At 36.1% G+C, this 12,500-nt stretch overlaps 2 protein-coding genes across 7 annotated transcripts in view; one reads left to right on the top strand and one right to left on the bottom strand.

Moving 5' to 3' along the window:
* Positions 1-12,500, top strand: part of zgc:136872 — a 413,995-nt gene that overhangs the window by 235,930 nt on the left and 165,565 nt on the right. The window lies entirely within an intron of this gene.
* tunar (TCL1 upstream neural differentiation-associated RNA) overlaps positions 2,350-12,500 on the bottom strand; it is a 30,450-nt gene continuing 20,299 nt past the window's right edge. For 2 of the 3 annotated variants that reach the window (NM_001416148.1, XM_087288446.1), the window contains one exon: positions 2,350-3,022. In NM_001416148.1, the coding sequence (NP_001403077.1) occupies positions 2,837-3,022 (186 nt within the window). In that variant the 3' untranslated portion in view covers positions 2,350-2,836. The remainder of the gene's footprint in view (positions 3,023-12,500) is intronic. The other variant, XM_087288445.1, reaches the window with a different exon arrangement.

The following is a 12,500-nucleotide window of genomic DNA, read 5'->3' on the forward strand; positions in this document are numbered from 1 at the left end:
TATACCATAGTAATCAGGTAGTGTTTGCTTTGGCTTTTTCATGGCTGATTATATTGATCTCCTGATTGCAACAGAGAAATACTGAAAAATCTCTGTAGACTGATGGCCTTTCATGCCGTTCAGCCCTAAAATCTTAAAATGTGAGCAAAATCTGCTGTTTTGTCATCATTTTAGACATCACGCTATAGATTCATTCAAATACTTGCAACGGTTTCTGCTTATCAGCTACAGATGTATGCAGAAATGTCGAAAGAAAGTAGTTCCTCATACAAAAGGGCTTGATTTGATTTTCTTTTTTATAAACATGAATGTGCCTTTGAATTATTATTGAACTCAATATCACACTCGTAGCAGTGCGATATGTCTGTATATCGTCATTTTCGCCAAACTTTGCTCTCTGATATGTGGAACTTTATGCAGGGCATAATTTTTAATGTAGTTTTCTGCACAAATTGCGATGTAAAAGATTGTTGTAATTTAAAGAATCATTAATGAGAACATTGATTAACAGACTTGCTTCAGGTTAATACTTTAATATTTGATGTTGTACATTTCATTGTGGAAAAGAAAATGGATTTTTCACTTAGCAACTGAATATTGAATCTGAAATGATTAATAATGCAGATATGAATGCGCAGGTCGATATTAAGGCAATGTCTGAATACACTGTATGATGAATATATTATATTCAACAGTCAGGGATGAGATTTCTCAGACCTCTCTTTGAAAACAATGGGAAATAGTCATATATTTAAAATGCACAAACATAAACACCTTCACAGAAAAGTTCAATATATCACCCCACATATCCTAAAACTGCTGTAACCTTCACAAAACAATACCAAACAAGAAGATCAGCAAATAAATGTTCAATGTTAATAAACAGGTAAAAGCACTGATTCCATAGTGCCTGAAATAGCTTAGCATGTTTACATCCGCTGTACAAACAACATCAAATTTTTCAAGAACGTATTAAAATGCATCATGACAAAATCCATCATAAATCTCTCAGGTCTAATAATACACTTAGTTGGTAACACTTTACTTGAAGAGGGTGTGTCATGAACATTTATAATGTGAATGAAATTTTACGAAGCAATCTTACGGCAATTCGTAACTTTTTGATTTAGTGGCTAATTTGTACGAATTTGTACGATCTAATTCGTACAATTTAGTATGATTTGTTTATCACCCAATGACGGTTAGGGGTGGGGTTGGGTGCCACGCCTCCTTTTTAAAATCGTACATTTTCATATGACTCAACTCGTACGAATTCGTACAAATTAGTCAATAAACTGACGAAACGTAAAATACTTACGTTTCCTTGTGAGATCAGGCTGGATTTTATACATGCTTATGTTATTAAGCGTCATTTGATCGAGCCGTTATGTCATTTTAAATGCACATTTGTCATCATTTGACATAATTGTTTTTGTTTTTGTCAGGGTCATGACCACTTGACGTTATCAAGACAACATAACTTGTCATAAATCTGTCATGAACATGATTGTCATGAATAAGGTTAGGTATCGTTTGGGGATTATTTCGATACTGGTGCTACTTTTAAAGCTCTCGATTTACTGGTCAATCTACGTTCCTACGTTCTCTCACCTATGGTCATGAGCTTTAGGTCATGACTGAAAGGGCAAGGTCTCGGATACAAGCGGCTGAAATGAGTTTCCTTCATAGTGTGGCAGGGCATATATATATATATATATATATATATATATATATATGCCCTGCCACACTATATATATATATATATATATATATATATATATATATATATATATATATATATATATATATATATATGGTCGCTGCTGCGAGCCTCAGCTGGGTCAGTTGGTGTTTCTGTGTGAAGTTTGCATGTTCTCCCTGGGTTAACTCCAGGTGCTCTGGTTTTCCCCACAGTCCAAAGACATGTAGTACAGGTGAATTGGGTAGGCTAAATTGTCCATTTGTGTGTGTGTGTGAATGTATGTGTGGATGTTTCCCAGAGATGGGTTGCAGCTGGAAGGGCTTCCGCTGCGTAAAAGTGTGCTGGATAAGTTGGCGGTTCATTCCGCTGTGGCGACCTCGGATTAATAAAGGGACTAGACCGAAAAAAAAATTGAATGAATGAATGAATTTCATAACTGCACACTCTTAACAATTTTTGTAAATTATACAGCGTTTTACTGTAATATGAACTGTGTTTTACTGTAGGACAGTTATGCAATGTTACTTGCAATGTGAAAATCACTGTATATTTTACAGTAAAAATATACAGGGCTGTAAATACATATACAGCAAGACCAATTTGAGCCGTAATTGATTTACAGTAAGTTACTGCGAGCTGCAGCCATTAAGTTACTGTAGATTCATAGATTCATGTTAGAATCATGCGTAAAATCTCCTTCACATGTATTATTATAAAGGTTTCATGACAGTCTTACGAACACCCCATCATCTAAAGTGTTAGCATATTTTTAATACTGTAAACAGCAAAGTTTTAAGGAAACCTGAAACATGGAGAACATGTCTCCTGAAAAACTTGAACTCTCATAGTCAAGTAAGTAGAGTAAGAAATCGCTATACTGTAGGTTTGCTATTAAAAACAGCTATTCGGATCAGAACTGAGCCATGCATAAAAATGGTCCCGTTTCTCCGGATCGCAGGCGGAAATGAGTAAATAGCGTGCATATTTACAAGTTATGAAGTTCCCCACGGACTCATCTGTGTTTGAAGGGAATCTGCTGTCCGTGTTTCTGCATTTGAGCGCATGTTTCTGTGGGTCCCTGGTGGATCGGCCTGCTTTTTTAATGCCAGGATCATCACGAAGTTCAGATTTGCATCACAGAGTCGTGTAAATGTACACAAAGATGATGACCAGTAGGTTGAGGATGGTCCCGATGATTCCCAGCATAGCCAGAATGGATTCCTCTTTGCTTTCCTTGTCTTGAATGCCCTTTTCCTCATCACTCAGAGCAGTGTTTACCATTTTTCTGGGAGAAGTCTGAAGTTTTCCTCTCACGCCAGTCTGGAAAACACACATAAGCTAGTCATAAGTGTACAGTGGAAGGGGGAGGTCTGCAGCAAATATGCTTAGCTAATAACTTAGGATGTTAGTAAATAAAAATAATAGAAATAAATATATAATTTTGCTATTACTTTATTTAATTAATTAATTAATTTATTTATTTAATTTGTTGTTGCCAATCTGCAGCAAACATGTTTAAAAATAACTAGGCATGTTAGTAAATAAGAAATAATAATACACTTAAAAAAAAGTTCTATGCATGTATTTATTTTATTTTGTTATACATTTTTCTTTCATTTATTTATTCATTTATTTATTTATTTATTTATTTGTTTATTTTTGTCAGTCTGCAGCATATATGTTAAAAATAACTTGGAATCTTAGTAAATAATGTATAAAGTTAATAAATAATGTATACAATTAAAATCAAATTGTTGCATGTATTTAATTATTTTATTTTATTATACAGTTTCTATTCTTTATTTATTTTTGCATTTATTTGTTGTTTAAAATGTTTTTTTACATGTTTAAAAATAACTTGGGATGCAAGTAAACAAAAAAGAAGTAATAATACATTAACACAAAAATTTAAATAAATAATAATAATAATATAAAATTGTTGCATGCATTAAATATTTTATTTTATTATACATCTTTGTATTTTTTAGTTTATTTATTTATTTGTATAAATTTGTTGTTGTCTATCTGCAGCAAACATGTTTAAAATAACCTGGGATTTTGCTAAACTAAAAAAATACATATTAGGATGGGGGTTTGGGGTGGTTTGTATAGAGAAATGCAATGTTTTTAAATATGTTTACATAAAAACATTGCATTTCTACAATAAAACACTAATAAATAATCAAATTAGAAACTAAATTAAACCTATAAAACATGTTTTAGGACCGTTTTAAATGTAGTTTAGTTTATTGCAAATATAAATAATTATATACATGTTTAAAAATAATTTGGGATGTTAATAAATAATAATACACTTTTAAAAATAAATAAAATTAAAATTTTCTATGCATGCATTTGTTTTATCTTGTTATACATTTTTCTATCATCTATTTATTTGTTTATTTATTTATTTTATTTGTTGTTGTCAGTCTGCAGCAAACATGTTAAAAATAACTTGGAATCTTAGTAAATAAGGTATAAAGTTAGTAAATAATGTATGCAATAAAAATAAAATTGTTGCATGCATTTAATTATTTTATTTTATTAAACAGTTTCTATTATTTATTTATTTTTGTATTAATTTGTTGCTGTCATGTTTAAAAATAACTTGGGATGTTAGTAACCAAAAAACAAGTAATAATACACACATTAACACAAAAAAATACAAATAAATAATTATAAAATACTCTGCTCAGTTATAATTTTTATCTAAAGTAAAATAGCTGAACAAACTTATAAGGCTGAAAAAACTTTTTAGGAGAAAATTTCAGATGGCATTTAGGTTTTTGCATCTGAACTCTTTATTTATTTATTTATTTATTTATTTATTTATTTATTTATTTATTTATATGAATGTGTTTTGTAGTCAGTATGCAGCAAACATGTTTAAAAATAAATTGGGATGTTAGTAAATAATTTATAATGTTAGTTTAAAAATAAATGTGTAAAAATAAACATTTTGCTGTATTTAATTATTTTGTTTCTTTATATATTTTTCGATTATTTAGTTTATTTTTGTATGACTGTCAATCTGCAGAAAACATATTTAAAATTTACTTGGGATGTTAGTAAATAAAAAATAAATAATAATACATTTCTAAAAATAAATACAATACATAATAATGTATTTATTTATTTTAATTTACATTTTTCTTTTCTTTAATTATTTATTTGTATTATTTTGTTGTTGTCGGTCTACAGCAAACATGTTTAAAAATAACTTTGGATGTTAGTAAATACAATAAAGTTTAATAAATAAATGATTTGTATGATTTTTTGTCAATCTGATTAAAAATAGCTTGGGTTGTTAGTAAATGTAATTAAATATTGGTGTAGGGGTTTGGGATGGTTTATATAGAGAAATGCAATGTTTTTTTTAAAAAAATAGGTTTACATATTTAAAAATAACATTTCTGTAAAAAAGACACAATCAAATTAAAAACTGCATATAATTAAACCTATAAAACATGTTTTAGAACCATTTGAAATGAAGTTTAGTTTATTGCAAATATATAATAGTACAAATATATATAATTAATAATAACAGTGTCTAAATGTAAGTCACTGCAGTGTTTCTCTGCTCAGTTTTGCTGGTTTTCCTTAAGCTTTTACAGGCTGATGATTTATTAAGGGAAATGAAAGAGATTTTTCATCAAAAATATATTCATTTCTATCGTCCCCTGAATAAAACATAATGAGCCGCTGAGAAATGTGCTTCTAGTCAGGAGGAAGATGTATGCACATGCATTTAGTGTTGCTGACCGTGTATAGCATTTATGCTTTCCTATAATTAATGCATAAATGTTACAGATATCGCAAGCAGAAACCTGGTAACATAATTAAATATATACAATTAAATAACAAAAATGCTGCCGTGTTTCTTGGTTATTTATAATGCAGTGGACAATATATAGTTGAAGTCAGAATTATTAGCCCCCCTTTGATTTTTTTTCTTTTTAAAATATTTCCCAAATGATGTTTAACAGAGCAAAGAAATTTTTACAGTATGTCTGATAATATTTTTTTCTTCTGGAGAAAGTCTTATTTGTTTTATTTCAGCTAGAATAAAAGCAGTTTTTAATTTTTTTTAAACCATTTAAAGGTCAAGATCATTAGCCCCCTTAAACAATATTTGTTTTAGATTTTCTACAGAACAAACCATCGTTATACAAAGACTTGTCTAATTACTCTAACTTGCTTTAAAGCCTTTAAATACGCCGAATACTAGTATCTTAAAGAATATCTAGTCAAATATTATTTACTCTCATCATGGCAAAGATAAAATAAATCAGTTATTAGAAATGTGTTATTAAAAATATTATGTTTAGAAATGTGCTGAAAAAAATCTCCAATAAAAAGAAGTTGAAGGAAAAAATATACAGTGGGGGCTAATAATTCTGACATCAACTGTGTGTGTGCTGTATAACATGCATCTGGCTCTAATAGAGAGTCCTAAACTGGGCTTTCCCCAAACCCAGTCCTCGCCTTTTTTTTTTTACACTAGATGTGCTCTCATGCATGAAGGCAACTGCTCAGCTCTGATAGAAGACATGTTTGAGCGTCAGACGTGCCAGAATATGAGTCTGGAAACAGCTTCACTAGAGAGAGCAGCTGCGGCCGGCTCACAAACAGTGGCCAGTGTCCAAAACCACTTCAGCAACGGCCAGCTGGGACGAAACCACAGTGAGCCGGCCACACTGTCAAAAACATCCATAAATGATCAGTTTTCTCTATTTTGTGATGTATTTATTTATTTTTCCCTGTTTATTTCTGCTTTAGAACTGAATTTTGGGATCTGGATCCTTCTTCCAACAACTTTAAACCTTGAGAAGTTGGAAAAAGTGACTTTTATGAACATGTTTAATAGTCTGCAGTGCTGTATTGTCTGATTGGTGTTGTATATTACGCTACAGAAACCTTGTAATAAACTGCAGTATACCTTCTGCTCTTTTACGAACTTATCTATCTAGATATTATTTGTTATGCATTCTATTATTTACAAATATGTCAATAAAACTCACTTTGTTAAACTGCACAGTTGATTTTTCATCATTAAAAGTGGACAGAGCAGAGATCAACATCCCATAATGCCGTTCACAACTGCAAATAAACACTTGTGAATCACTAAATATGGAAACTGTTCACGAACAGATATTTTTTACAGTGCAGACATCGCTCAGGAGCATTGCTCGCTTTCCATCAGCTTATTCTCTGTTTATTAGAAGTCGCCACGGTGGAATGAACCTGTAATTACCTTGGCAATTTGTTTTATACAGCAGCCTTCCAGGCACACTGTGCTGGGAAACACACACACACACACACATGCACACACTCTCTCCAATTTACACACATCTAGTTTATCCAGTTCACCTATATTTCATGTCTAGCCAGGACTTGAACCAATGACCTTGCCATGAGGCAACAATGCTAACCACTTAGCCACCATGCCACCCACTCAGCAGCATCCCGGCTGCTAGGTCTCTGCAACTCTCACATGGTCGCCCACTGAAGCTAAGCAGGGCTGTGCCTGGTCAGTACCTGGATGGGTGACCACGTGGCCTTGCTGCTGAAGTGGTGTTTGTGAGGCCAGCAGGGGGCGTTCAACCTATATTCCTAATGCCCCAGTATATTGATGGGGACTCTATATGAGTCTGAATGAGAAGTCAAGATGAAGTTGTGACTCCATTTTGATGATGTCCTTGGAACAAGAGTATCCTTGCCAAATTTGCACACTGGCCTCTGTCCATCATGGCCTCCTAATCATCCCCATAGCATAAATGTCTTCATCACTCTGTCTCCTCTCCACCAATCAGCTGGTGTGCGGTCTGACGCAATATGGCAGCCATCACGTCATCCAGGCGGATGCTGCACACTGGTGATGGATGAGGAGATTCCCCCCATTGTGTAAAGCGCTTTGAGTGCCCAGAAAAGTGTTATATACATGTAAGGTATTATTATTATTATTATTATTGTTGATGTTGTTGTTGTTGTTGTTGTTATTACTATTATTATTAACTCTAGAGGTCTATCAGTCATTTAAGGTCGGGCTATCAGTCATTTAGGGTGGGTCTATCAGTCATTTAGGGTGGATCTATCAGTCATTTAGGGCGGGTCTATCAGTCATTTAAGGTCGGGCTATCAGTCATTTAGGGTGGGTCTATCAGTCATTTAGGGTGGATCTATCAGTCATTTAGGGTGGGTCTATCAGTCATTTAGGGCGGGTCTATCAGTCATTTAGGGTGGATCTATCAGTCATTTAGGGCGGGTCTATCAGTAATTTAGGGTGGATCTATCAGTCATTTAGGGCGGGTCTATCAGTCATTTAGGGTGGGGTTATCAGTCATTTAGGGCGGGTCTATCAGTCATTTAGGGTGGGTCTATTAGTTATTTAGGGTGGGGCTATCATTCATTTAGGGCGGGTCTATCAGTCATTTAGGGCGGGTCTATCAGTCATTTAGGGTGGGGTTATCAGTCATTTAGGGCGGGTCTATCAGTCATTTAGGGCGGGTCTATTAGTTATTTAGGGTGGGGCTATCATTCATTTAGGGCGGGTCTATCAGTCATTTAGGGCGGGTCTATCAGTCATTTAGGGTGGATCTATCAGTAATTTAGGGCGGGTCTATCAGTCATTTAAGGTGGGTCTATCAGTCATTTAGGGTGGGGCTATCAGTCATTTAGGGTGGGTCTATCAGTCATTTAGGGCGGGTCTATAAGTCATTTAGGGTGGGTCTATCAGTCATTTAGGGTGGGTCTATCAGTCATTTAGGGTGGATCTATCAGTCATTTAGGGTGGATCTATCAGTCATTTAGGGCGGGTCTATCAGTCATTTAGGGTGGATCTATCAGTCATTTAGGGCGGGTCTATCAGTCATTTAAGGTGGGTCTATCAGTCATTTAGGGTGGGGCTATCAGTCATTTAGGGCGGGTCTATCAGTCATTTAGGGCAAGTCTATCAGTCATTTAGGGCAAGTCTATCAGTCATTTAGGGCGGGTCTATCAGTAATTTAGGGTGGGGCTATCAGTCATTTAGGGCGGGTCTATCAGTTATTTAGGGTGGGGCTATCAGTCATTTAGGGCGGGTCTATCAGTCATTTAGGGTGGTCTTATCAGTCATTTAGGGCGGGTCTATCAGTCATTTAGGGCGGTCTACCAGTCATTTAGGGTGGTCTTATCAGTCATTTAGGGCGGGTCTATCAGTCATTTAGGGCGGTCTACCAGTCATTTAGGGTGGGTCTATCAGTCATTTAGGGCGGGTCTATCAGTCATTTAGGGTGGTCTTATCAGTCATTTAGGGCGGGTCTATCAGTCATTTAGGGCGGTCTACCAGTCATTTAGGGTGGGTCTATCAGTCATTTAGGGCGGGTCTATAAGTCATTTAGGGTGGGTCTATCAGTCATTTAGGGTGGGTCTATCAGTCATTTAGGGTGGATCTATCAGTCATTTAGGGTGGGTCTATCAGTCATTTAGGGCGGTCTACCAGTCATTTAGGGTGGGTCTATCAGTCATTTAGGGCGGGTCTATCAGTCATTTAGGGTGGGTCTATCAGTAATTTAGGGTGGTCTTATCAGTCATTTAGGGCGGGTCTATCAGTCATTTAGGGCGGTCTACCAGTCATTTAGGGTGGGTCTATCAGTCATTTAGGGCGGGTCTATAAGTCATTTAGGGTGGGTCTATCAGTCATTTAGGGTGGATCTATCAGTCATTTAGGGTGGATCTATCAGTAATTTAGGGTGGGTCTATCAGTCATTTAGGGCGGGTCTATCAGTCATTTAGGTCAAGTCTATCAGTCATTTATGGTGGGTGTTTCAGTCATGTTGAATGGGGCTATCAATCCTTTTGGTCGAATCTATCAGTCATTTAGGTCAGGTATATCAGTCATTTAGGGTCGGTTTATCAGTCATTTAAGGTCGGGCTATCAGTTCCTTAGGTCAGGTCTATCAGTGGGTTAGTACGGGGTTATTAGTCCTTCAGGAAGGGGCTATTACTTCCTTAGGTCAGAACTATCAGTCATTTAGGGCGGGTCTATCAGTCCTTTAAGGGTGTCACACACTGGATGTGCTGCTCAGCGCCGTGATACGGTGCGCAAATGACAGTTGAAAGTATCGCACACCAGACACGCACATTCGCATGCTATTTAAAGTGAAACTAATAAGATGGCGCTCTGTGGCATGTCAGAAATATGAACAGTGTCTCGAGTTGTGCCTGGTCGCCGCTGACTTTCGGCGCCAGTGTGTGTACCCTGATAGAAACCTACGTTTAGGATTTAGAAATGCATGGCGCAGTGTGGCACAACGCTGCACGTCACCGAGCAACGCTTTTGGTGTGCGACCTGCTTTAGGGTGGGTCTATCAGTCAATTAGGGCAGGGCTAACAGTAATTTAGGGCATGGCTATCAGTCATTTAGGGTGAGTATATCTGTCAATTAGGGCGGGGCTATCAGCCATTTAGGGTGGGTCTTTCAGTCAATTTGGGAGGGGCTATCAGTAATTTAGGGCGGGGCTATCAGTTATTTAGGGCAGGGCTATAAGTCCTTTGGGTCAGGTCTATCCTTATTTTAGGGCAGGGTTATCAGTCTTTTAGGGCAGGGCTATTTGTCCTTTAGGGCGGGGCTATCAGTAATTTCGGGCCGGGCTATCAGTTAATTAGGTCAGGTCTATCAGTCATTTAGGGCAGGGCTATCAGTCTGTTCGGGCGGGCTATCAGTGCATGTTTTTGTGGAAGGCAATTTTTTTAATTAATATGATAAGATATTGTCTGCAAAATATAGTTCCCCGTTCACATCATCATCAGAGTCTGAAAACATTCTGCACCAGAAGGTGCTATCGGTGATTCTGAGAGCAAACCGTCCTACATATTTTCTCATTTAAAAAACCTTTTCTACTGGACGTTACCATATGAAAAAAGGACAAACTTAACGTCCATCTCATGCTGACAATAAAAATAAAGCCTAGCCGTATGTACATTTGAAGGGTGAATGCAAATACTCTTTATTTTAGGGCTTCAAACCCAAGAAGTGCTGACAGATGTTGCGAAACGCTCAACAAACACAGTGAAACCGCTTTGAGGAAATCAAAGCTACACTTTGTGTGTGACAACCCTGAATGCCTCTGCCAGTGAAATGAATGCAAAACTCAAATGCTACTGTGAACTGTTTTGCAACAAAGAGCCAATCATAAAAGGTCTGAGTGCCTGCATGCCTCTTTAAACATTCATGTGCACAGAAACTTCAGCTTCAGCATCTGAGAGACACGCTCCTGTGTTTGACTTTCTGTTTTTTTTTTTTTTATTCTTGTTTTTGTAGTGCTTAAGAAGCCCTCATTATATCACTATATTTTTCTTATGTGACTTTGTTTTTCTATGGGAAATTTGGTAAGACTTTATTTTAAGTTACAACTCATGCTGTTGGGTGGCACGGTGGCTCAGTGGTTAGCACTGTCACCTCACAGCAATAAGGTTGCTATATATATATATATATATATATATATATATATATATATATATATATATATATATATATATATATATATATATATTTATATTTATATTTACAGTTAAAGTCTGAATTATTAGCCCCCCTTTGAATTTATTTTTCTTTTTTAAATATTTTCCAAATGCTGTTTAACAGAGCAAGGAAATTTTCACAGAATGTCTGATAATAGTTTTTCTTCTGGAGAAAGTCTTATTTGATTTATTTCAGTTGGAATAAAAGCAGTTTTATTTTTTTATAGACGTTTTATGGACAATATTATTAGCCCCTTTAAGCAATATTTGTTTTGGATAGTTTACAGAACAAACCACTGTTATACAATACCTTGCCTAATTCCCCTAACCTGCCTAGTTAACCTAATTAACCTAGTTAAGCCTTTAAATGTCACTTTAAGGTGTATAGAAGTGTCTTGAAAAATATCTAGTAAAATATTATTTACTGTCATCATGACAAAGAGAAAATAAATCAGTTTTTAGAAATATTATGTTAAGAGATTTGTTGAAGCAATCTGCTCTCCGTTAAACAAAAATGGGGGGGGGGGGGGGTATTAAATAATAATTATTTATTAATTCTGACTTCATCTGTGTGTGTGTGTGTGTGTGTGTGTGTGTGTGTGTGTGTGTGTGTGTGTGTGTGTGTTTATATATATATACACAAACACAAACACACAAATATACATACCCGTGTTTAATACACCCGTCCCCACCAATGTCAAGTGCAAACCTAAACCTATGTCCTTGTAAATAAGCTACTTGTCACCGACTCGGTCCCAGTCATTCCCCCCGCTGGCCAGCATCACCGGACTATTGACATTACGTCATCCATTTACACTGATAGCAGACACACCTGACACGCATCCAGCAATCACCCTCCACACACATATAAGCAGCACACACACACTGCTTCATTACGAAGTCTTGTTTTGCCCCGGCTAACACTACTGAGCGTTCTCATACTTGCCTGCTTTCCCGTTGTGATCTTGCTTTGTTTACTGACCCAGTCCTGCCTGCCGCCTGCCTTGTACTTCAGCTTGAACCTCGACTTTGATCCTAGCCGCCTGCCTTTGAACTCAAGCCTGCTTACCGACTCTGATACTAGCCGCCTGCCTCTGACCCATGCCTGCATACTCATCCTGTGTTTACCTACCTCCAACCCAACGACTATTGACTACTGTGTTTGATGTGAGTTTATGCACGCACAACATCTGTGTGCTATTTATTAAACTGTGTTTAATAAAAATACTGCAAATGGATCCCTCTGTGTTAGCCCTTCGTTACACCACTAACCCAAAGGAAAATTAATGAATGGATT

The sequence above is a fragment of the Danio rerio genome, chromosome 17 (genome assembly GCF_052040795.2).
Source record: "Danio rerio strain M-AB ecotype USA chromosome 17, GRCz13ab, whole genome shotgun sequence".
In the NCBI taxonomy this organism is placed as follows: Eukaryota; Metazoa; Chordata; class Actinopteri; order Cypriniformes; family Danionidae; genus Danio; species Danio rerio.